General features: G+C 31.9%; 2 protein-coding genes and 2 long non-coding RNA genes across 6 annotated transcripts; 1 reads left to right on the forward strand and 3 right to left on the reverse strand.

Moving 5' to 3' along the window:
• Positions 1-795: 795 nt before the first annotated feature.
• LOC110867783 (zinc finger protein ZAT12) lies at positions 796-1,379 on the forward strand. The gene has a single exon (XM_022116785.2). The coding sequence runs from the start codon at positions 864-866 to the stop codon at positions 1,299-1,301; it is 438 nt and encodes a 145-aa protein (XP_021972477.1). The 5' UTR covers positions 796-863; the 3' UTR covers positions 1,302-1,379.
• Positions 1,380-7,898: 6,519 nt separating this feature from the next.
• On the reverse strand, positions 7,899-10,589 carry LOC110898045 (replication protein A 70 kDa DNA-binding subunit E-like). Its single transcript, XM_022144808.1, has 11 exons — positions 10,437-10,589; positions 10,073-10,277; positions 9,860-9,959; positions 9,641-9,768; positions 9,432-9,516; positions 9,282-9,336; positions 8,916-9,124; positions 8,694-8,814; positions 8,367-8,558; positions 8,191-8,259; positions 7,899-8,120 (listed from the first exon to the last, which is right to left on the reverse strand). Exons 1-11 carry the CDS (start codon positions 10,587-10,589, stop codon positions 7,899-7,901), a joined length of 1,539 nt encoding a protein of 512 aa, XP_022000500.1.
• A 3,264-nt stretch (positions 10,590-13,853) lies between these two features.
• Positions 13,854-15,066, reverse strand: LOC110936601. 3 transcript variants are annotated; one of them, XR_002590147.2, is made up of 4 exons: positions 14,890-15,066; positions 14,725-14,801; positions 14,514-14,630; positions 13,854-14,270 (listed from the first exon to the last, which is right to left on the reverse strand). It is a non-coding gene; the product is annotated as an uncharacterized LOC110936601 (long non-coding RNA). The 3 variants fall into 3 exon arrangements; XR_002590152.2 differs by having other exon boundaries at positions 13,854-14,421; XR_002590146.2 differs by lacking the exon at positions 13,854-14,270 and having other exon boundaries at positions 14,309-14,630.
• Positions 15,067-18,679: 3,613 nt separating this feature from the next.
• On the reverse strand, positions 18,680-21,176 carry LOC110867776. The gene is made up of 2 exons (XR_002551878.2): positions 20,817-21,176; positions 18,680-19,789 (listed from the first exon to the last, which is right to left on the reverse strand). It is a non-coding gene; the product is annotated as an uncharacterized LOC110867776 (long non-coding RNA).
• Between the last annotated feature and the right edge of the window lie 5,135 nt (positions 21,177-26,311).

The following is a 26,311-nucleotide window of genomic DNA, read 5'->3' on the forward strand; positions in this document are numbered from 1 at the left end:
ATAAAAACAAAAGAGGGTTGAATAGTATTAATGTAAAAGTTTAGGGAGGAGGTGCGTTTAGTAAAAAGGGGGTGCATTTAGCAACACCCGTTTAGAAACTATAAAACATGATGAGTGATTTTGATCCGTTGATGATTATTTTATCTTGTTCTACTTGAGATCTGTATAAATAAATAAATAAACAAAATGTCAAATATAACTATAAAAACATTATTATAATAATAAGAAAACCTTTAGCATGATCAAATACTGTTTATTTTATATAACTAAAGGGTCTAACATGCTAGTGGTCAGAAACACCCCCTTGTTCATTGATGAAGAAAAATGTTATATAAGCTAAAAACATCAATCTAAAGCTAAACATATATGCTACTTTTAACACGTTAAACTTATGTAAAACTGACATGTTAAAACTTAAACAAGTTAAAATTACAAACACTAATTTCGACAGTTTTAAGTTCATAAGACACTTTTTACCCTTTAAACCCATTTGTCCAACTTTTTTTGTAAATAGAAAATTTGCAAATATAAAAAGAAATTATAAAATTTGAACCACTTTAATCCGACTAACTAAATAAATTCGTTTTATTTATCAAAAAATAAATTTAAATCTTCTTTTATCAAAAACTAGCAATTACAGTATCATTGCCTCATCACAACTTACGCGCTTACACGTTTATCTTTTCTGCTACTTTTCCTTAACCAACAAGACACTCTCACACGCATACTTCCAACATGTTAACGTTATCCAAACTTCCATATAAATACACTTCAATACCTAAACACTACAACAAAAACACTAGCTAAAACAACATCCTTTGCTTACACAACATATTTTAAGGAAACTTACTCAATCCAAATCAATGACAGTGAAGAGACTCCTAGAAGATGATAGAGAAATCGAGCAAATGGCCATGGCTAACTGTCTAATGCTCCTCTCTCGTGTTGGAAAATCGGGTTCATTACCTGAACCTGGCCGGTTGTTCCACTGCAAGACGTGCAACAAACCGTTTCGGTCGTTCCAAGCACTAGGCGGCCATCGTGCTAGTCACAAACGACCGAAACTCAATGATTTCCTTGGCCAATCGCCTCTGAAGGCCAAGACACATGAGTGCTCCGTTTGTGGGCAGGAGTTTGCGATTGGCCAAGCGTTGGGTGGTCATATGAGGCGACACCGCGACGAGGCCACTAGAAAAACCGTTGAGGTGTTGAAGGAGCAAAGTGGGACTAGAGGATTGTGTTTGGATTTGAATTTGACACCGTATGAGAATGACTTGAAGATGTGGCCTATTGTTACTTAGTGTCTTACTTGTGCTTAATTAGTTTGTGTATATAGAACAGTTTATTTATTTTTTTTATAGAGGTGCGTTTTTTTTTTTGTTTATGTTTTTCTAATAAAGAATTTTAGTGTTTATATATTAACATCTGATATTCGATCGTAGATATAATTCAATGTTATCAACTTGCTGTATGTTTATAAGTTACAAAATCAATAATTTTCTTTGTATGAATCATATAGTCAAGGTTAAAGTTGAAGACAAAATTGGATTCATAATTTATAGTTCACCATAAACAGATCAGATAACAATCAAATTATTTCTTGAGAATTCCCTAATTTCTTTTATCTCGTTTTGGATCTCTTATTATGTTCGTTAAAATGACTTATCAAGATAAGGCGATTAATGATTCATTAGTTAAAGTTTTTTTTAAGGTTATATTTCTTCCATGACTCTAACCCTTCACCTTTAAAAGAAGTTTCATTTTAGCTACAAAGACTTTGTCAATAAAATTTAATCGACACTCAATAGTTGTAGTAGGATACAGTTAAAATATTAGGATACAGTAAAAAAGATTTAAGTCTTTATGACATCCAAACTTGAAAACTTTTGTACTTTCACAAACCTAAAAAAAAGGAAACATTAAGTTAATTTATTTTTAGGGTACTTTTATATAATACTAACCAAGTTTATCAAGTAGTTAAGTAATGTTTTATTTGTTATTTTAAAGTTAACTTTTGTTAGATTTGTATAATATTTTTTGAATGTTAGGTTTAATGAGAAAGACTAAAAAAATTGGGAATCAGGAAACACTTTATTTAACATTTTAAAAATATCTTAAAAATTCAATTTAAAATGCTAATAATTATTTTTTTCAAAATTTTATATAAAGTTTTGCATATAAAGATACTAGGTTTTTACTCGGGATTGCTTCCCGGGCTCGGGAAAGTTATTTTGATTAATTAATTACTATTTGTTTGTAATACGACCACATTACATCAACCATCTCATTCGATTCAACATAAATGTCTTCAAATCACCGGATTAGATCATGAACTCGTATTAGAGGACAAACAAAAGCACAACAGGACCATATGAATAATATCATTTCCACTTTTACATCAATGCACTTACATGATAGGGTGATTTGGAATTTTGAAAAAATCTTTGTTTTTGTACCACTTTTACAAAATAAGGTGTTGACCAAATTTGAAACAGATGTTAACCAAAAGTCAATAACATATTGACAAATAGTTAAACAGATGTGGAGCTTAAACAGATGTTTGGTTTAAGGCCAAACATCTCTTTATGGCCAAACATCTGTTTAAGGTCAAACATCTGTTTAAGGCAAAACATCTGTTTAAAGTCAAACATGTGTTTAAGGTCAAACAACTGTTTAAGACCAAACATCTTATATAAAAGGCCAAACATTTGTTAAATGCCAAACATCTGTATAAGCTTTAACAGTTCTTTAACTTGTTAACATCTACTTTCTTCTAACACAGTTTTCCTCTTCAAAACACTGTTGAACCTAACATGGGTTTCCATTAACTATTGACCAAAAGGAAAACAGATGTTGAAACCACTATTTGTTATTGAAGTTCTTTAAAAAAATAGATAGAATTCAAAAAAATGGAACAATGACTTAAAGGACAATAATTTAACACATAATCTAATTGGCCAAATTTAAAACATAAAGTGCTAATAACAGTGTTTTATCATCTTAACCATACATAGCAACAAATCATCAAGTTAATAATTTAAGAAAAAAACCTACATCACCATCAAAAAGTTCATAATTAGTATCTGCTAACAGAACAGACTTAAAATGTGTTTGTTAAACTGATGTAACTTGATTTAATACTATCTTCTGTTGCGAAGACACGTATGTGAAATGCAACATATCACCAAACCTCAAGTTATTGTCAGTCATAAACTTTTGCCAACCGTCCAACGCATAACGTGGCTTCAATTCATTTAACTCCAACTTAACATCATAAATCTCCACAACTCCAACCATGTTTTGAACTTTCAAAGGATGAAGATCAAGAGAAAGACCTGCTCGTCTCGCAACTTCAGCAGGAAGACGCTACATGTATTGTGTGGAAAAAATAATAGTCAGACAAATAAACGTAAATCATTAGTTTATTATAAAAAATGGTATACCAGCCTATAGTCTCCTTTGCGATCAAAATGAAAGAACTCAGGGTCAAGAGAATGTCCAGAATGTTTTTTTGCAGTCTTTGCAATCTTATTTCTACGGTTAAGCTTTTTCTAAACGTTGGCAGCTCTCTTCCCCTTGATGAAAAAGTAAACATATACATGTGAATTAAATGAATGATCAATATATGCACACAAAAAAAACAGTTTATATAACATATACTAATTAACTGGCAAGTATATACCTTAACTTTATGAACAGACGAAGAACATCTAGTATGATCACTTGTGTCGACAGGTAAGGCAGCATTTCCCTTAGTCCTATTCTTGACGTGTAACACCCCGAAAACGGGTTTGGTAATCAAACCCCGTTAGCACTAAAAGACGGATAAAATACCGTTAGCGGTAAAACTTACCCGGTAAATATTAGGATTTTAAATAATTAATCCTAATATTAAATAAGAAGTGAGTAAAAGCTTTTAATGAAATGAAATTTGTAAAAGTCCGAGTAACGGGACTTAAAATAAAAACGGGTTATGACTTCCCGAACCCGTTAAGTTAACTAGGAATATTAAAACTAGTTAATAAGTGGGAATATTATTGAAAATAATTAGGTTGTGACCTAATTAATAACTAACCAAACACAAGGGGCCAAAGTTGTCAAGTGAGCAAACTAGGTTTAATAAAATCAAATAAATAAAACACAACACACACTTAGTGTGTGTGTGTGTGCGTAGGGCGACCAGGAGAAAGGAAAAGGGAGCCAAAACCCTATAACTCAACAAATCATCAAATTGAAGCCTGATTCAAGGTCAAAATCGATGCATGAATATGTAGAAACGATCACCTAGTCGTGGGGATCGTAAGGTATGTCAAATTTTTGATGTTTATGAAGTTGAGATTTTTGATGAACTTGTGAAGATCGAAATTGAAGCTTGAATGATTGGTGTTTGGGTGAAACTAGGATGAGATTCATGCTTAGAAACAAACCCTAGTTGAAAACTTGAAGAATTAGTACTAAAACTAGGAATTTGATAATTACCCTCTTATGTGCTAAGTGGGTTTTGATTGTGTAGCGAAGATGATGATATGTTTATGCAAGAAATCATCATAGTTGATAGTTGATGCAAGATACTTGAACAACTTGCAAGTTTGAGTAATTGATCATAAGTGATAGTGGTGAATTTTGGATGTTAATCTTGGTAAAAAAATAACTAGTTGGGAACTAGTTAGTAAATATGTAAAATCATGCACATTAGGTGTTTGTTAAAATGCCTAAATGAGAACTAAGCGTTGATAATGTGCCTAATTGAGTCTTGTGAACTTGATAGTGCAATCATATGTGTTAATTGGTGATTTGACTTTTAATAGTCAAACCGACCATTAATAAGATCGAATGATAATTGTGATAGAAAATATGTAAGATGGAATAGTCATAATTAATGATGACTAATATAACCGTCTTACGAATTATGATGATAGTTTGACGCTTGACAAGCTAGGTGGAGGCTTGGAAAGGAAGCGGGTCAAACGAAGCAAGAATGGCGGAAAAGCATAATTCGGATGCAAGGTAAGTATAACTTACACTAGTCTTAAATTGTGGAATGTTTTTCTTAACATATAAATTATGAATGAGGTGTCTAAACAATTGAAATATGATGTTCCGTCGTGTAATCGAACGGAACAAGAAAATCAAAGATAAATGGTCAATTCGGTCAAACGGGTCAAAAGGTGTAGATAACACCTTTTGACTATATAGACTAATGATTCTTTTGTCGAGTCATATGCTTACAGGAATAGATATCCAATGGATATTCGCACCGTTCTTAATTAGCGAATATAAAGCAAGGTATTAAGATCGGGTCTATTTGTTGACCCGAGTCAGGTACGCTTATTTATGATGTATGTAAAAATACTAATTTGGTCGAATAATTGGTGATAGCCCTTCATTGTAAAAGAAGGACCAAAATCGACCAAAATGCCCTTGTAGGCTAAATTGAACAAACAACCTTTAAAGGTTGTTTGGAAACGAGTTTTGCGATAAGATAAATACTTAGAATAAGTATAGAAGTTGAAGGAGGTATTGTTTTTAGTCAAACGGCACTATTGAGTTTTGCCGTAAAACATTGATTTTAGAGGTAAAATTTGGGTTATATAAGATCACCATAATAAACTCACCTTAAATGCAGTCGAGGTGGGGTATTATAGGGTAAGAAATGTGGTGATGGAATGCTAGAAGAAATCGAAAGCGTTTTTAGGCTTGAAAATGCTTAAATACCCTTAACGGGTCAAAATAAACATCCGAGTAAAAATGGGTTTAATTTGAGTAATTAAACCGGCGATTAAAATTTAATATGATAGGCAACATTAAGTCGAAGAAGTATATATGATATAAGGACCAAATAAACATGTTTGATGGTGAAATCACAAACGGGTCAAAATTGGCAAAAAGGGGAAATAAGCCGAAGACTTAGAAGTCTAAAATTTGTTAAGTCGAATGTCGGATTTTAACCTCATAAGATGGAGGATTAAATTACGGACGCGTAGGAAAAGGAATCGGGTAAAACGGATCAATAACGAAGAAGTTATGGCCGTTTCCGTAAAAACTGGCATAGCTGAACTAAGCTGCAGACCTGCTGATGCAGGGGCCACCGTAAATTACGGTGTCCACCGTAATTTACGGTGGAGTTGAAAAATGCTACGGTGGATCCCTCCTGGTTTACGGTAGGGGCCTGTACTACCAGTGGCCACCGTAAATACGGTACCACCGTAATTTACGGTGGAGGTCAGGTTGAAAACTTTGTTTTTGTTATCAATTGTTTCTCGAACTCGTTTAGACGCGTTTTAAGTCCTGTATGACTAAAGCATTTCATGTTTATGAAATGTAGGTACATTTTGGATGCCGGAAGTCGATCAAGCATCATCGAAGAACCGAACACTATAAAGATTCACGCTTCCGCACATTGTAAATCGATATTTTTAAACGACGAATTTTGTCACATTAGGCGGTGTACTTGGAAATTGTGAAAGTTTTAATTAACCATTATTTTCTAAGGATACTTAACACTAAATACATGTCTGTATTCGTAATTTATACGAAAACCTTTAAAATAATAACTAGAGTGTTACATCATTGCTAATGCTAAATACTTATGTACCTTGAATGCATTATCAACATAATCAGCCTTCGATATCTCAACTACACTATCATCATCAGATTCAGGTTTCTGTAAAAAGCAAATCTCAATCTCATCTCTATAAACTACTACTTCAAAAACAAAATCATCAATCCTGCTAAACACAAGCAAATCATCCTCAAGTATCCTAACATCATTGCACATTTCCAGCCATCCTCTAGAAAATACAAAGTGCGTATCAACTTTAAACACCTCAACATTCCAGTAGGAACCCTTATAACAGATTTGAAATTTCCCACTTGGTGGGCTGTTTACGTAAAAATTTTCAATGAAGCAGTCTTCAATTACCTGCATAAAATTAAAAATAATGAATACTAAACGTGAAGTATGTATCTTATGAGAATAAGTGTTAACACGTTAAAGATGCAAAAGAATTGAAGTTAAGATCAATACTCATACCGTTAAACCAAATCTTGCATAACGATTAAAGGTGAAATAAGATTCCCCACACATGCCATTAACATAACAGGAAAGTTCAAGTCCAAAATCACCTAATGGTTTGAAAACCAACAAAGTATCCCTCGGCAAATTGAGATCTTTAACAACAATGTCCCAACCGTCAGTTATTATCGGCGTTAAACAGTATTTTTTTCAGTTATCCAAATAAACCAAAGAAAACAAATAAAATAAAACATGGATTGATAAACCAAACAAAAAACCAAATAAAATGGGTTTGAATTTACGCTTTATAATTGGTTACGATTTTTCTTAACAACATACTTTGAATGACTTACAGAAAATTTGAAGTATATAAAAAACCTATTGAATGAGATTACTTAAATAAGTTAATGGGAGAAACAGGCACAAATTAAATATTTTTTTTAAACTGTAACATATGACGGATACTTACTAAATCTTAGTGGGCAGGGATAACGGTAAAAACCAATAAAGAACAACCACATCCACTGATAATCCTATATAAATTATGAGATAAGATAATAAGATTAAAATTGCTTAAAGATTACAAATGTTTGTAGATAAAAAAGTTGTTAATTGGGTATATACAATATATATTATAAATTGTTGCTACTATTCATGCACATAAGTTTTAAACATAAATAAATATTGACTATTGAACATCTCAATATTTATTTAACAATATACATTATAATAAGCAGATAAGTTTTTAGGAATTCAAAACCACATAATCAGTCCAAAACATAACCCACCAAACACCCAAAAGCAACAAAACGAAAACCATAAGTTCAACATGGCAACAGCATATGAAATCAACACGTAAATGTATTTGAAAATACAGAAGACACTATTTCTCAATCTTTGGAATCAAAAGCGTTGAAACACCAGCATCTTCATCCTGAGAGAGTTCATCACTAATGCGGCGCTTTGTCGAGGAGCAACCTAATGCATCATCCACATCGAACACTTCACGAATATTACGTTTTGTTTCATCAGAAGACGGATTCTCAGTGCCTACAACTGCATGGGATGCAGGTGTAACATTGTCACCGCAGTATGACATCTCATCCTGATATAAAAAGACAATAAGTACTAACGTTTAAAAAAAATTAGTACAAATAAGGAAATTCTCATATTACCTTCATAAGGTCAACAGGAGTAGACAAACTGCAGGAATCTGGAACATCCAACGATTCGGACTGCTCATGCTTTAAGTACATAATACACAATAACATAAAATACACACAATGGTATAAATACATTTTAAAACGATATGAATATCAAATTAAAAGAATGACATAATGAAGATTTAGACCTGGTTAAGATTGAATTTGGCGCAGAGCACGGAAAGGATCTCATCATCGTTAGTGGCCATTGAAATACCACAGTTTTCAACCTGATGCTCAATGTTATAGTCTTTAACACTTATGATGAAAGCATACCTCTTTCCAATCAATGTGTCAAAGATCTCAGGATATGAGTTCGGTATCTCTCCAGAATTAACAACCTATGATTTTATAAAAATTAATATAAATTACAATGAGCAGATTGATTCCATAATTGAGAACATACAATTTTATAAAAATTAATTTTAAATTATATATAGTACATGGCCAAATAACTGAATGCATGTATTTGTTACCTGATCTTGAATTGAAACTAACTCTTTGGCAGTTTTCTGAAGAATCTTGTAAGCTTCAAAATCAAACAGTGTCAAAGACACAGTACTGGAAGAGTCTTGCACCCTAATAGGTATCTTGAACCTATCAAAGTTAAAAACAAATGAAAACATTAGTATTACTAATAACAAAAGTGTGGTTCATATTAGTATTTAGTATAAGGAAATAAAACAGTAATCTCAAACCGGGGAATAGAATAGATGTCGACTCCTTCACATTTATCATTTGTACACACCAACGATTTTTCATGATAAACATCAGATAAACCATCCGGATTTTCTTTCGTTACAAATCTTTCCTCCACACCTGACTTACAGTGGTTACAACCATTGTAATACCAAAGTTTATCAGTGCATATAGCTGTAATTGTTCCAACAACCAAAACCTTCTTTGTCTATCAAAATCAAACAAAAATAATTACACTTAGAAAAGACTTTTAAAAAACTCAGCATGTAGAGTACTTATAAGAAAATACACAATATGGTTCCAAGGAAACCAATAAGCATGAAATCAGGGTTATTAAGAAATTCATCTTCAACACTTGAGATAACAATTGAACCAACATGATCATTTGATGAAGATGAAGCAGAAATTTTCTCTACATACCTAAACAGATTCATGTGATCAAATTAAAACGTAAAAAATAAATGTAAGTACAAAATAATACTGTTCAATGTTTATATGCATATTACTAACTATACCTATTCCTAAAAGAGAATATCTCTTTAATGTCAGTGTCAATAAAAAGTCTGCTTAGCTCAAAGCCGTTTGCAACACCACGCTTGCCTGAATTTAAAAATAAAACCAAATATAGATCAATATAAATAGTGTCAAATTTAAAACATATAAGCAAATCTAAAGATAAATCTATAACAATAAAAAAATTAAACTAATTAAGTTTAAATTGTACCTTTGTAAAGGTTGACCATACCAAAATGACAAAGGATAACAACATATTTCTCTCGTTTCTTATCATTCATGTAAGCAAACATGTCAATAGCAAAACCATCCCACAAAGTAACCGGACACTTTTGGCCTCTAAAATATTAACATAAAACATAATAACATCAAGCAACCTTATAATGGTTTATACGTCAAAAAATGCAACAACTTAATAAAAAGAACGCACTCAATGTCTTCAAGTCTAAGATTAAGTCTCTTGCCCTTGCTCCCATCCTTCTTTGACGTATCCTCTAGATTGAAACATACATCCACATAACCAATCCAATCTATAAACAAAAATATATTGTGAAAATAAAACAGCATTAAGAAGTGATAACAATAAAAGAAAAAAAACAATAAGACAAAACAATAGATATATATCATTTAGTGGTTTACATACCAATAACTGTATTAACTTCAAATTTATTTTTAACAACATCCTTGAGGTTAACGAAATTAAAACGGTATTTCGGTCCAGACCAGTCAAAGCATTTCTCAACAGAAGTATAGAAATACAGTGATATTTTGTCATTTCTCTTGGTATACTTAGCAGAGGACTTATTAGTAGCAAGAGAAGGTTTGGTGATAAGAAGACATTCATCCAACTAAAGAAATTCATTGAATTTTCCTAACATCTTATGCAAACAACTGGCTTGAATCATAGTTCCCTAAGAATATGAAACATCCAATTAAATAAAAAAGGTGTTATATTCATTTGGATATTCATATGTCCAAAACAATTATAAGACAACTATATACCGTACCATCTCATCCATGAAGATCATATCAAGACGATATATTTCATTTTTGTTATTATTCATCATCTTCTTCGAAATGCTAACAATCTTCACTCTAATCGAATAGTTGTTTGAGAATGTATTAAGATCGTTAAGCATGCTAACCTTTGCAACCTCCATTTTAAGACTGTACATAAAAAAAAGAATATGCAAAATATAAGTATTGCTAAACGTAATATGATAATACAATAAGCATGGATGTTCTTAAAAAAATATCAAGGTTGGAATTCAAGCTTACCGATTATCCAATAAAAATTTTAACTGAATGCAGTGGCAAATGTAATTTCAAATGTAAGGAGAGTATATCTTTATATGCTGGTTTATTAAATTAATAAAATATTAGAAATGATATGCAAAGTAGGCAAAAAAAAGAGAAAGAACGTCAATTTTAAATTACCATTTTGTATATTTAGAATTTCAAAATTACTGACTTGATTTCAAAGCAATTGTCATAATTTCTTTTCTATATTTTATTTTAAATTTAATTAAGAAATAATAACCGTCAATTTGAAATTCACATTTTGCTTAACTCAAATGTGTAAAGCTCAAGAAATTAGCATTAATTACTGATTTGATTTGCAACAAATAGTCATTAACATCCAAGTGTATAGGAATTTTATTTGAAATTCACATTTTGCTTAACTAAATATAAACACTTAAACACTGTTAACATCCAAATGTTTAGAAATTTTATTTTATAAAAATAAAGATGAAACAACTGTTCAATTATTAGTACAAATGAAACCACTGAAGTGATGTGATAAAAACAACTGTTCCTAAACATTGTTACATATAAACACTGATGCCATAAAAATGGTTACATATAAAACACTGACGTCAGTGGCGGAACTAGAACATTAACTCAGGGGTATCCCAAAAAAAAAATTCCACCGTGCAATCGTACAATATTAAAAAAAACGACAATAGATAAATAAAGTAAAACAAATACTTAATAGATTTGTCATATTCTTTTTTTCATAGCTTGAAATCGTATCATCACATCGTCGTCTTTTACTTCACGTAAAAAATTCTTTTCGACCGCACAAACCATAGCATTGTTCAAAAATTCTGGGCCCATTCGACTGCGTAAATCCGTCTTGACAAGTTTCATTTTCGAAAAACATCTTTCAACGGTTGCGGTTGCAACCGTTAAAGGCAAAGCTAGCTTCACTACCCGATAAACTGAAAAACAAGAACTATGCGTTCCCGTTTCAACCATAACACGCGCAAGATCACTTATTCCATTCAAGTTTGCAAATTTATCATCATCGCTTATAGTGACGAAATGGGCAATTGGGATTTGGGCTTATTATTTTCAATTGATTGATATCCTCGTAGTTGTGCCGTGTCGTGCATTAAAACTTCAGGGCAATTGGGCAATTATTTACGATCTTTTATTATTTTGGGCTAATATATTGGACAATTGGGCTTATTATTTACAATCTTCAATTAATTAATTTGGGCTAATATATTAGCCTATTAGGCAATTGAGATTTTGGCTTATTATTTTCAATTGATTTGGCTTACAGACTTTTTTAGGGGTGTCCTCGTAGTTGTTCAAGGGTATCCTTGATATAAAAACCAAAAAAAAAAAAAAAACACTACCGATAAAAGTTGAGCCGTAGCCCGTGCTACGGCTCTTTATACATAAGTTCCGCCTCTGACTGACGTGATGACAACAAACAAGCTAACAATATATAAAACATTCATGGGGAAAACACTGTTACATATAAACACTGTTAACATAAACAAATAAACAAACATAGAATAACTAAAGTTGATGCTGAACCACTGTTGTAGTTTGACACTGTTGTTGGACGTCATAAATTTCAGATTTAATTTCAAATGGAAAAGTAACGTATATTCTTACATGCTGCTTTATTAAAGTAATTAAATATTAGAAATGATATGCAAATTAGGAAAAAAAAAAAAAAGAGAACAAAAATTTGAAATTAACATTTTGAATATTTTGAATTTCAAAATTACTGATATTGTCAGTAACTACTGACTTGATTTGAAAGCAAATGCCATAATGACTTTTTTAAATTTTATTTTAACTTTAATCAAGATATAATAACCTTCAATTAGAAATTCAAAATTTGCTTAATCAAATGTCCAAAGCTCAAGAAATCAGCATTAATTACTGATTTGATTTGAAACAAATAGTCATCAAGAATTTTTTTTTTATTTTTTAATTTAACTTTAAATTTTATCATAAAAATAATGTTGGTGGAACTCCTATGTAATTGGAATGTAAAGATTAGGTAAAATGGTAATTTGATTGTAATCCTAGTTTTCATTTGATAATTTCAATGTATCACAAAATAACAACATCAATAATAAAAATGTGAGCACTGACTATTTTTTAGGGAAACCGCTCATGGTCAATATCAGTGAATGTCAACAATATAAAAGTAAACAGTGGCTATTTTTTCGAATCAGTGGATACCAAGCATTTTTCGAAACCCTGATGTTCGGTCAGTCAGTGGTCAACATGGAGATTGAAGAAACCGAGGTTGTATTTCAGCAGTGGAATACATGAACAATCAAATGTGATAAATAGTGTTACATATAAACAACAGTCCTAAACACTGTTACATATAAACACTGATGCCATAAAAATGCTAACATATAAAACACTGAGGTGATGACATCTAACAATGTAACAGTCTTTAAAACATTGATGCGGAAAACACTGTTACATATAAACACTGTTAACATAAACAAATAAACAATAGAATAACTAAAGTTGATGCTGAACCACTGTTGTAGTTTGACACTCTTGTTGGACGTCATAAATTTCAGATTTAAATTTCAAAGGTAAGTAGTGTATATATTTATACGCTGCTTTATTAAAGTAATTAAATATTAGAAATGATATGCATATTAGGAAAAAAAAAAAGAGAACGAAAATTTTAAATTACCATTTTGCATATTTTGAATTTCAAAATTAATGATATTATCAGTAACTACTGACTTGATTTGAAAGCAAATGCTATAATGACTTTTTTAAAATTTATTTTAACTTTAATCAAGATATAATAACCGTCAATTTCAAATTCAAAATTTGCTTAATCAAATGTCCAAAGCTCAAGAAATCAGCATTAATTACTAATTTGATTTGAAACAAATAGTCATCAAGATTTTTTTTTAACTTAACTTTAAATTTTATCATGAAAATAATGTTGGATATTTTTCCGATCAGTGGATACCAACCAGTTTTGGAAACACTGATGTTTGGTCAGTCAGTGGTCAACAGGGAGATTGAAGAAACAGAAGTTGTATTTCAGCAGTGGAATATTTTGAACAATCAAATGCTTGAACCAATTTCAAGAATACTATACCCAAACAATCAAGATGAGGTGCTTAATATTCATCCAAGTGTATAGGAATTTTTTTAGTATAAAAATGAAACAACTGTTCAATTAATAGTACAGATCAAAACACTGAAGTGATAGGATAAATTTTGTTACATATAAGGACTGTTAAAATAAACAAAGATAGAATAAACACTGTTAACATAAACAAAGATAGAACAACTAATGTTGATGGGGAACCACTGTTGTTGGAGAGTGTTTCACATTTAGTTGATCAGTGCTTGTCTGGACTTTGGTCTTGATCAGTGGTTCTTCATAATTGAACAGTGGATGATGTTTATCAAACTTTATGTAGAACCATCATTATATCCAACACTTGTTAGGCAGGTAATTGAACAGTGATTTGCCATATTAACTTGTTATAACGACTGTCATTGTAGGAAACTTAGCCGGGCTGTTCCTATTGTAGGAAACTTCAGTTTACCTACAAAAACTGATGAATTTAGAATAAATAACGAAAACTATTGTTAAGTCAAACATCTGATGGAAAACTTTTTAATCACTGCTAGTAATTAAAACACCGATAGTGATTAACAAAACTACGTTTAATTGCTCAAATTGAGATGACGGGAGATCTGCAAAGGATTACAAATGAATCAATGCACCAATAAACAGTAAATCAAAACGTTAGAAATACCAAAAAATAAATCACACCAATTTAAGTTACCTTGCTGATGTCCTAAACTTTTGTACTGGTATCACCTATCAACACACTTGGTATCACCTTTCACATTTCCATCTCCTCAACAACCGTCCGGCAGAGGTTGCTTCTAATCAACAAACTCTATAAACCAACAAAAAAGCTTTAGAAAAACAAAGTACAAAACATATCAACATAAATCTACTCGTAATCACATGATACAACAAAGCAAACATACCAGAGTCGCCGATTAAGAGGAGCTTGTACAAAAGCGTTCATCGAGTACGATAAGAAACCCTAGGAGATCTGTTTCTTCTTATGAGGATAGAAAAGGTGTAATCATGTTCAGTATGAGAAAATAGATAAAACGAAATAAAATTTCTGAATAAAAAATAGATCTTACATGATTATTCTCTTCTCCAACCACTCGACGGTACATGATTTAGGGTTTCAAACGCAGATGTATCCAATAGAAGTAACCTCTGCCGTACATTGTTGAGGAGATGAATATGAGAAGAAGAAGAAGAAGAAGAAGAAGAAGAAGAAAGATAAACATCAGAGAGGATAAACATCGATCGGAATAGAGCAGAGCAGAGAGAGAAAGAAAGCATTAGCCCTAAATGAGTAAATGAGAGATGATATAAATAGAGAAGGGCAGTGGTACTGTTGGGCGGGAAAAGAGAACTGAGGATGCCCTAATTAAGTGACACGTGGCCCAAATAACTTTCATTTATTATATATAATAGATGTAGAAACTATTCCAAAAAAATCATTTAAAAAAAGATTTTTTAAACTTTTTTTACTGTTTTAAAATTAAATATATTAAAAAGGCTTCTACATATTTTTATACAAAAGCTATGAAAAAAAATTAAATTTTGATTTTTAACATATTAAGTTGAATATTTAACATGTTAAATGCATAGTTCCCCGGTTCCCCACTATAATTTGTGAACCTGTAAGATTATACATAGAGTTTATATTTCGTATATTGTTGAACGAGTAAGTAATGAGTAAGATGGTTAATTCAAATGTGAGATATTTAGCTGAACAATTAGTGTTATAAGATATCATTTAATAATAATAATAATAATAATAATAATAATAATATATTATTATTATTATTATTATTATTATTATTATTATTATTATTATTATTATTATTATTATTATTATATTTGACCTTATACCGTTTTAGACTCACACGATTAGCCTAGCTTCATATATGAAGCTCAAGCTCTTTTATTAAATAAGTTCAAATTCAAGCTCATGCTATAGCTCATCTAAACTAAGCTCAATTTAAATTTTTAGTGAATCGATCTCGAATGAATCATGAATAGTTCATCTCTTTTACACCCTGGCATACAAAACAAAAGCTTAAAAATCTACGACTGGAAATTTTCCAGAGTACATAAAGCATGTGACCCCCCCCCCACCCCCCACAAGTAATTACAAGATGAATTCATGAGAAATCACTAAGTAAAACACTAAAGAATATAACGTGTTTCGCTCAATCTATATAACTCAAGTTGATGCTCCCTCAAACCCTTGCCATTGTGTCAACTGTCAAAGACTTTTTTCAAACGGTCATTGAACTCCATAACTCAACATCAAAATTTTATTGTGGAATTTTCCAAAACGAGTTAAAGATTAAAGATCAAAGATCAAAGAATTTTTGCAAGTGAGAATCTTCCATATATATCCACCTTATATTTACCCATAAAAGTCTAGAATTGAAATTAAAGAACAACCGCTATTAAAAGTGGACACAGAAATGGACGGCTAAACCATAATTGTTTTAAACTATGTGGTCCTTCGTATTTTTCATTAATTGTTATGTTATGTTATAGTTGATTGTTGTTAAGTATTTTCATAAAAAATTATTAGATTAACGCCTTCAGCTCAAACTATAGACCAAAATTGTTTGTAAGTACTTCCAGCCCCCATGAGACTCTCGAAGCCCCATAGAGCAAACACCCATCCACGTCAGTGACAAAGCGGTGTTGACGGCGTGGAAGAACTTCACCTCCCCCTCTCTGTGCCCCACACCGTGTGGTCTAATCACACTTTACCCATACCTAGTTAATTGTTACCAACTATATTATTCCAACAAATCTAGAATTTTTATTTATATTTCGTTTTTCTAATCTCATTTAACATATTATAATAATGATAAAACTAGAATTATCACTCGCCGCAATGCGGCGGTGATTCATTAGTTATATATCATTTTAGATGAAAAGCAAATGTTTTTCACATGACCACGAACCTATGTGTAAAACTGAGAAAAAAATAACTAAGTCGATCTCTGACTCGCACGTTACGACAAACCTATCAAACGGGAAAAATAGACGCGTTGCGGTGGACATGTCAAGCAGGAAAAAAATAGATGAAAAAACGTTGAACCCACACGCACGTTGCGGTGTGTTAACTCGGAACTTAGAACGACACGTTAAACGGAGAACTTATGAAAGATGAAAAGTATAAAAGAGACTAAAGTTGAAAGTAAAAAAAAGTGTTGAGATTAAATTACGTAAGATGAAAAGCTTTGGGTTGAAAGTAAAAAAAAAAATAAAGGGGTTAAATTGCAAAAGATGAAAATTTTGAATTAGAAGTGAAAAATCAAATTAATCAAAGGGGTTAAAATACCAAAGATTGAAACTTTAGACTTAAATTGTCAAAGATTGAAACTTTAGAGTTAAAAAAGAAATCTATTTCAGATTATGAAAATAAAAAGATAAATAGATTTAGTTAAATTGATGTTTATTATTATTATTATTATTATTATTATTATTATTATTATTATTATTATTATTTAATAAAAGAAATAAATAAAAAATAAGGGTGAGAAATTATCAGAGAATGACACGTGTCCAAAAAGAATTTTTGTTTATTAGTATAGAAAGATATGGATGATATACTCCTGAATTTGGTACTCTTGTACACGCCTTTTATAGTTATGGCTTATATAAATCAAATTCCATTACACTTTAATGTGTGGCCTAATATGAAAGTGTAGCTTCCTAGTTTTTACTAGTGAGTGCACAATTAAATTAACTTATCAAATAGTCAAAACCTTGTTCTAACCGCAAATTGTTTTGCTCATTGACTAAAATAAGTTTCACATCATTAAATAAATTACAAGAAAATTAAGCACATCTACAATTCGCATAAGGCAGGTTAATTTTAATATAATATATTAAAAGTGTTAAGTTTTAAGACAATACAAAAATAGGACATGACTCTAATATAAAACTCATTAATATGGTTTTAGCTAAACATTCTACTCATACCAATGGTTGCAAAAGTCGCTAGGCACTTTCTAGTCGGTCGACCGGGGAGTTGAGAGTACTCGGCATAGGCGGAGAGTATTCAGGGAGTACTCGGACATGTTAAATTATAAAGAAATTAGTTTTCAGAAATTAAATATATGTCTAATAACTTAAATTTACTAATATTTATAACAAAATGCGTGAAAATGATATTCATTGTTTAATATGATAGTCATATAATTTATGTTTTACTATTTTTTAAGTCAAACTCGGCCCGAATTGACCTACTAGATCTGATTTTGGCCGAGTTTGATTGCGTTTGATCGGTTTCGAGTAATTAGGCGGAGTTAGAGAAAGTCGTCTCGGCAGCCTACCTTATAGCGATTACTCGAGAAGTACTCGGCCTTAGAAACCTTGTTTTACAACCATGGTCATACCCATAAAGATGTTTAACTAAAAGGTTCGGAATCAGGTTAATATAGTCGGTTTTATTATAAAATTGTAAAAGGTAAATGTGTAATTTATATTTTGTAAAAGTTATCCATATGAACAATCAATCAGAATGTGTAATTTATATTGATATTTAAAAATTCAAAGGCAAATGAGCGTCAAGTTCTATAATTTTAATGGAAACTAGATTTTTACCCATGCCGCGCGTTGCGGCGGCAACGTCATGTTTATGACTTCGTTACACGCGTGACGATGATGACATTTACGTGTACTAAAGTCTATAAACTTGAGGGTAAAAAAAAAGAAAAATTAAGATCATGGTTATTTCTATTAGTATATATGTATAATGTCTGCGCTCCATGACGGATAGGTTTTGTCTTTTCCGTTATGGCAACAAAACCAAATTTATAAATCTTACAAAACTGAATCTTCCTAGTAACCCTTCTTGTTACAATTTGTTTTTGTTATAGCGATAATCTGATATTGGGAGTTGAGATATATATACAAAAGTATAAAACAACAAAAGTGTTCAGATGCTCTTCAACTTTTAGATAACAAAACAAAAAAACTAAGTTGCAACCTAAACAACTTTGGTGTAATTGTACTTCCAGCAAAAGTTGTGCCTACAAAGCAACCAGTTGCAATGTGAGAGAACCAGTTGTATCTTGACATTACCATCCAGACCGGTTGCAATGTGAGAGAATCAGTTTTTCCTTGACATGACCATCCGGATTGCCCCGCCAAGATGTAGATAACCTCAGTTTCGTTCAAGTCCACTTGTAGGTATAAATCCCAAATATATTCATTCATATTCTTGCTGAAAAAAAAAATTAAGGTTCATTAATTAATAGAACTGAATCTATTGATAAATATAATAAAATTACAAAGAAACTCAAGAGATTACCTGAGAAATAAAACTTACTGAGAATGGTAAAAAGAAACATGAGTAAGTTGAAAATGACCAAAGTGTCAAAAGTTGAAGGCATAGAATTTACCTTTGTCCCTGAAATGTTTGAAAATAAAAAATTTCTCCCAACATGCACCACATCGACAAACTTATATTAAATTCTACTCGCCCCCCGGTTCTATAGAAATTTTTGGGTATATACGTTTTCGCCCCCCCGGCCAAAAAATTCAAGCTTCGCCACTGATTCTACTATGAGAGTTCCCATTTCCATCACTCTCACCATTAGCCACCAAAGTTATTGGTCTCAACTCTCACATGCAAAACTTCATCTATGATCCCAAAATCCATAGTTTCTTCTGGGGTTGTATAGTAATCTCAATCCATATTACTTTGAATTAGTATAATGCATTTAGTGAATCCCAAAATAAGCATCATATGCAGAAATACATTGGATTGAGAAACTTTCTATATTGCAAATTCAAAAATAAATTACTGAAGGAATGACACACATACCCATGGTGCATGAAGCCATGAACTAAATGTCATGGCCAAAGCAACAGATAGTTGTTGAAATCTCTTATACAATTTGAGGTCCACTTCACAAACGCCATCGCCTCCACCAGCCATCACGTTCTCAGTTTCCTTGTTGTTGCTCTTCTGATCCATCACATTCTAACCTGTTACATCAGAAATAATCAACATGTTAACAGCTAGGCTTGTCGATTTTGTTTGAAACCTTGAACATATGAACGGCAAAGAAAGAAACCTAATTCGTATCATGTAACCTAACTGGCTGGTCATAAAAGATATGGATTTAATCCAAAGCGAGGATCATTTAACCTTACTGTTCCATACGTGCCTCAATGACTTCATATGAACAGTGGCTCTTTTGCTCAAGTTCTTATTCTCTAAAATATTGAGAAGGGTCTTTTTTAATTAAGTTTAGTGTGTTTTTTGGTGTTTTTTAGATTAGAACAGAAGCAATCTGCACTGGTTTTGACTATTTTAAGTTGAATTTGATTTTGTTTCTTTTCCACTTGAATATTGAATCCTCCATTGTCTGTGTGTGTTTTGTATTTAGCTATAAAGAGTGTTTAACTACTCTAATTTGGGCTTGTAAGTTTGACCCATGTTCAAAATGACCAAAAGTCAGGTCTTTTTTCATGGGTCGTCTCGTCACGACATCGTTTATAAGGCATTATAGATTAACAAAGTATTATTGGAGAAGATTCTTATTTATTATTGGAGTTATTTAATAAAATGTAGATATATATGATAGTTGCTTACTGAACAAAGCAAATATATGGAATGGAAGTGTTGTGCCCAAATGTTAATTCTGTAGTACCTTGCAAAACGCATTATAAGGTCGCAATTAAACATATAGATTCGAATTAACGTAACATGTAAGCTATTGCAGCCTGACTTTGATGGTGAAAACGATTAGTAGATCATCAAAGGGAACTACAATTAAAGCTATCATCATAAAATTCCAAAATCTGCTTAGAAATACAGAGAAAAAAAGACATATCTAACCAGCTAATTACAACCCTAAAGAACTGCAATCTAATTTAATCAAATTAATGAAAAACCTTGTTTTGACCGTACCCCTTCAGATTTTCGAATGGTTCCACCAAAACAAAGAGAATGAAAATAGAAAGACAACAAAATTTGAGAAATATGCATGAAACGAAGCAGATCTAATACCTTAGCCGCCTTTTGAACAACATCCAGGCAAATCGTTGTAGTTCTCTCGGTCCAATGTGAACAGTACTCATCGGAAAGTCGGTAATACGCTCCATCTCCATGATCCGATGCTGATTTTCACAAACCTAAGACTGAATTTTTTGCGGTTTCTGATTTGTAGAGGCTGATGCAAGATAAAGGAGCGTATGTGAAGAAAAGCCTATTAGGGTACATTTAGGTTTAGTGCAGAAGAAGAGAAACACGTTTCGATCCTAGCAGCCCTCCATGGTGGTGGTTGTGTAACCCTAGACAGAGAAAGAACTGTTGTGCGTGACGCAGGGCATTTTTGTAATTATGTCGGTGCACTGTTGCACCGACCATGCTCTTTAAGATTATATAAATGTTTTATATACATCACGTTTATGGGGTAAATAAGTAATTTTGGAAATATGCAAAATAGTAGTATAGGAATTTCATGTTAAACGGTTTGTATTCGTGACAAGCTATGAATACGTGAGTTGTGTTCGGTTCACATGTCTTAGGCTATGGGGTACGGGGTTTGGGTTGGGCGTAGGTTGGGAGAAAACGCTCAAGCTACCACCCCAGGTGGATTTGGGTTGGGACGTGGCCTTTGGGGCTTGGGTTTCAAACCGGGTGTGGGGCGGGGGAAGCGAGCTGACATGGCGGGCTGTGAATGGTCAAACCAAAATAGTTGTTGGGCTAGCCGTTGGCCAACGGCTATGTTAAAGAAAATTATTTTTTCACTATAAAACTCACATTTGTTTTCCATTTTTTTACCATATTCAACCACATCTTCTATAATCATCTTCAATTCTCCTTCTACAAAATGAAAAAAATGCATCCTTATAATCGTGCTTATGACCCCAACAACCCGTATGCATTCCAAGAAAATAATCCTAGCCCACCATCCAATCGTCCAATGCCTCGTCCATTTTTCAGACACTCTTCTATGCCCGTTGAAGCGAGTTATGCATCATATCTTGGGAATCGTGTGTTTACTAACTTCCCACACACCGACGATTCGATACCTACCCTGTTTACACAATCGCCCACCAACCTTTCACCAACCTCCATCGACCTTTCACAAACCGAAACCGTCCCCGAAACTCAACTACCCAACGATGCTCCTTCCGCAGCGAAACCCATCAAAAAGTGAAGTCATAAGAAAAAAACTGAGGCGGATAAAACACTTGAAACCATCAAACGAAAACAACAAAAATGGGTCGTTGCCGAAGAAATTGCATTGGCGAGGGCTTGGTGTCAACAATCTCAACATCCAAATTTAGGTATTCTTAAACTTTGTTTTTATTAATGGTTATTTTTTATATAACTTTGTAATATATTAAATTTTGTTTTTATTAAAATAGGAAATTCTCAACATCGAACCGCCTTGTGGGAAGCGGTTAGTAGAGTATTCCATGAAGAATTGGGAAGGGAGGCTTATCGTGAAAACGATAGCTTATCCTCGAAGTGGAGCGAGATTGGCACCCAACTTACAAAATATAGTGGTTTTTAAAATAAAGCAAAGCAAAACCCAAAAAGTGGTGAAAACGAAGCCGACATTGTGACAAATGCATTGGTCACATTCAAATCAAATGTGGGGACGACTTTCGTTTCATGCATTGTTGGGAGATTTGTGAGTTCCATCCAAAGTGGGCAAATATCCCCATTGGTAGCGAAAGTAACTCGTCTTCTAAAAGGTCAAGGGTCTCGTCCCAAGCTCAATCTGATGCACGAGATCAAGAGTTTAAGGACCTTTTGGATGATTCGCCAAGGCCAAACCGGCCTGAGTATGGAAGAGATGTCGCAAAAAGGCGTGCTCAAAAATCAAGATCTGGTACGGCATCGCCTTCAGCTGGGAGTTCGGGCTCGCGTAGGGGAATATACAGCGATCAGTTGGATGACATTTCATGCAAATTGGGTACATTCAACGTATTCCAACAACAAAGGGCCGAAATACGAAGGAGCAAAGAACCTAGAGATGCCGCTAGAGATGCTCAGAAACAAAGACGGGATAATTTGAAATTTCTATCTCAGCCCATTGATCACCTAGAGGGTGACGAGTTACAACTAGTCTTGAGTTTGAGAGAAGAGATTAAAAAAAACAAATATAAACGTTAGGAAATTTTTTTTTTTTTTTTTGTAATTTTCTTTATTTAAAAATATTAAAAAAATTAATTTTGTTGTTTTAAATTTGTTGTATTAAAAAATATTCAAGTAGCCCAGCAAAGCCCTCCAAACCCCCGCCCCACCATACCGTGTTGAATGTGGGTCAGCCCATGTCTGCCCCCCCAAGCCACGTGTCAACTCATGCCTCAACCCAAACCCAACCCCCGCCCCACCATACCCCACGTTATTACATGATCTTCAAGTTCGTCCTGTGTTAAAGCTTGTATAAATTTTTCGGATTTGACATGTCACCCTGCAAACACAACCTAGTAAGCATCACTATTACATAAAAGCATACATATGTGCATTGAGTTATTGATCTAATATAAAATAAAAGACACACACATAATAAAAATAAAGACAACTGGAAACGATAAATCAATTTTCAGATGAACTAAATTCACATTTGACTTCTTCCTGATGAAATTTGTCAAAAGTTATTTACCTTTTAACTTGATAACATAAACTAAACTAAAGAAAACAAATATATATTTAAGTCCAATCCTCATTTAATCAAAGGAGATGCATCATGCATGGCGATGGCAAGCAGCTTGCATAATTAGACTGACTACATCAAAAATAAAGTCAGCTTTCTAGATTTTATTACTTTCAAGTAGTTTTTTAATCCATCTAGAAAGGGAAAATTATAAGTCCATTTTGTAATACATGAGCTATGTGCTCCCGTCACTCCTGTTAGTCTTATTAAACTACTAGGTTAGAATCCCGTGTAAATACACGGGTTGAATAAATGTAATTTTATATATTAAGTAATAAAAAAATATCTTAAAAACCTCATTTATTACACGGGTTGACTAAATGTAATTTTATATACCAAATAATAAAATAATATATCTTTAAAATCTCGTTTATTACATGTGTTGAATAAATGTAATTTTATATATTAAATAATAAAAAGTTATATCTTTATGAACCCCGTGTATATGATGGGTTGAATAAATTTAATTTTATATATTAAATAACGAAAAAGTTACATTTTTAAGAACCTTATGTATTGTATGGGTTGAGCACATGTAATTATACACCAATCAATAAAAAGTTATATCTTGTTATATGTTTATAAACCTTGTGTATTATAAAACTTTTGTACTAAATTGATAAAATGGCCCAAACCACAGGGACTAAAATGATATTTAACTCTTTGTATTATATTAATTTATATTTAGTGTACGTTTTTTTGTTAATTTCAAGATAAATTAGTTTGAAATCTAATAAATATTTCAAAAGACTATATTATCTTCTATACGAAGTATTTAAATTTATATTAATTTTTTTATAATTATCTTTTAATTAATATTAATTATAATTAAGTAGGAGATAGAGATGAGAAAACTAAAAAATAGATGGCTCCAATGAATGGCATGTGTCCCGTTATTGGTTTCTTTTATTATATGTATAGATAGATTATTAATATTTATATTTATATTTATGATTCAAGAAAAAATGACAATAACATTAAAGATCAATATTTGGATCAGAACTTAAAAGAAATTAAATAGTTGTATTTTAATGTATTTGCTTATCTTTATAACAAGTAACCGGAAATTTCTATAAAATTTAAGCTGCTTTTAAATGGGTTCCCAATCTAGTTTTAATATATACGATTTGAACATGACTCATATATAAAACAACAAGAGTATGGCCGGAGGAAGATTTAAGATCCTTTCCGGCAGATAGACGAATAGACGAAACATTAAAAAAAACAAAACATTTAACGGAAGCTTGATTCCTTCGCGAATACAGGTTGAACACCGGGGTCTCTCGCGCCCCGCGAGCCTCACCCTTGGTTCCTTCGCGGTCCGCGAGAGACTAGACTAGGGCTTAGCTTAGCTTTGGTTAGCCACAAGTGTAGATCTCACACATAACCGGACACATGGCAGCCTGAGTCTTCGCCAACCTCCACTCGGTCGCGCCCCGCGACTCTCCGGGTGAACTGGGTCGCGGCCCGCGAGCGACCCACAGATTTTGTTTTATTTGATTTTTGTTAAAATTAAGGTTATACAGATATAATTTTACGTATACGGGGTATTTTTAGGGCATTTATGGGTGTTTTTGTTGGTTGTTATAGTTTTAAGGTAAGAAAATAAAGAAATTTGGGTATTCTCATTAGCTTTTGGTAGAATATACCTATTAGTACATTTTTACTTTACATATTAATATATAATTTCATATCAAATATTTAATTATTTATATGCATAACTGTAATAGAAACAACTAAGTGTAATACAATTCTCCCTAATATTGAATATCTAGCAAAGTAGTTGGAACCGAAACTTAAGTTTGAGAGATTATATTATTTTAATTTTTAAGATTTGATGAATTGAGCTTTTATCTCATTTATATGTTCATGATTAATAAAGAAACGTTTATTTTTACAACTAGGTTATAGACCCGCGTATTACACAGGCTATATATATATATATATATATATATATAGAGAGAGAGAGAGAGAGAGATACGTTAAAATGAGAACCACTACAAGTTGTGAGAACCGTAAGAACTTATAGACTCATACATACATACATACATACATACATACATACATACATACATACATACATACATACATACATACATACATACACACACACACATATATATATATATATAGGGTAAGGTTCATTGGGGAAAACTAAAAAAGTGGGGAACGGGGGAACACTCTTAAAAATTATACTTAACATGTTAAAAGTTTTTTTTTTAATTTTTTCGACGTTTTTTCTTATAAATACAAGTAGAAACATTTTTAATAAAAAAATCAAAAACTAAAAATAAAAAAAATGTATAAAAAACAGTTATATCTTATAGAATTAACTTAACATGTTAAAAATCATTTTTTTTTAAATTTCAGCGATTTTTCTATATAGAAAGGAGGAAAAACTAGTTGAATAAAAAAATTCTAAAAAAAATTTAGCCTTTTTTTAATATTTTTAGTTTTTGATTTTTTTTTATTAAAAATGCTTCTACAAGTATATACAAGGAGAAGCGCCGAAAAAGATTTTTTAAAAAATTAATTTTTAACATGTTAAGTTAAATTTTTAAGAGTGTTCCCCGGTTCCCCACTTTTTTAGTGTTCCCCAATGAATCTCACACTATATATATATATATATATATATATATATATATATAGGGGATCGCTAAAATGAAAACCACCTCTAGTTGTAAAAACCATGAGAACCACTTTATGGCCCTTAGATCAACTAGATGGATGGATGTGATTAAAAGTAGTTAATATTAATATTAAAAGTTTTTTGTCTTATTATGTCTTTAATATTATAATACAAAAGGGTATTTAAGTAAAATAACTCTAT

This window comes from Helianthus annuus, chromosome 1 (genome assembly GCF_002127325.2).
Source record: "Helianthus annuus cultivar XRQ/B chromosome 1, HanXRQr2.0-SUNRISE, whole genome shotgun sequence".
Taxonomy (NCBI): Eukaryota; Viridiplantae; Streptophyta; class Magnoliopsida; order Asterales; family Asteraceae; genus Helianthus; species Helianthus annuus.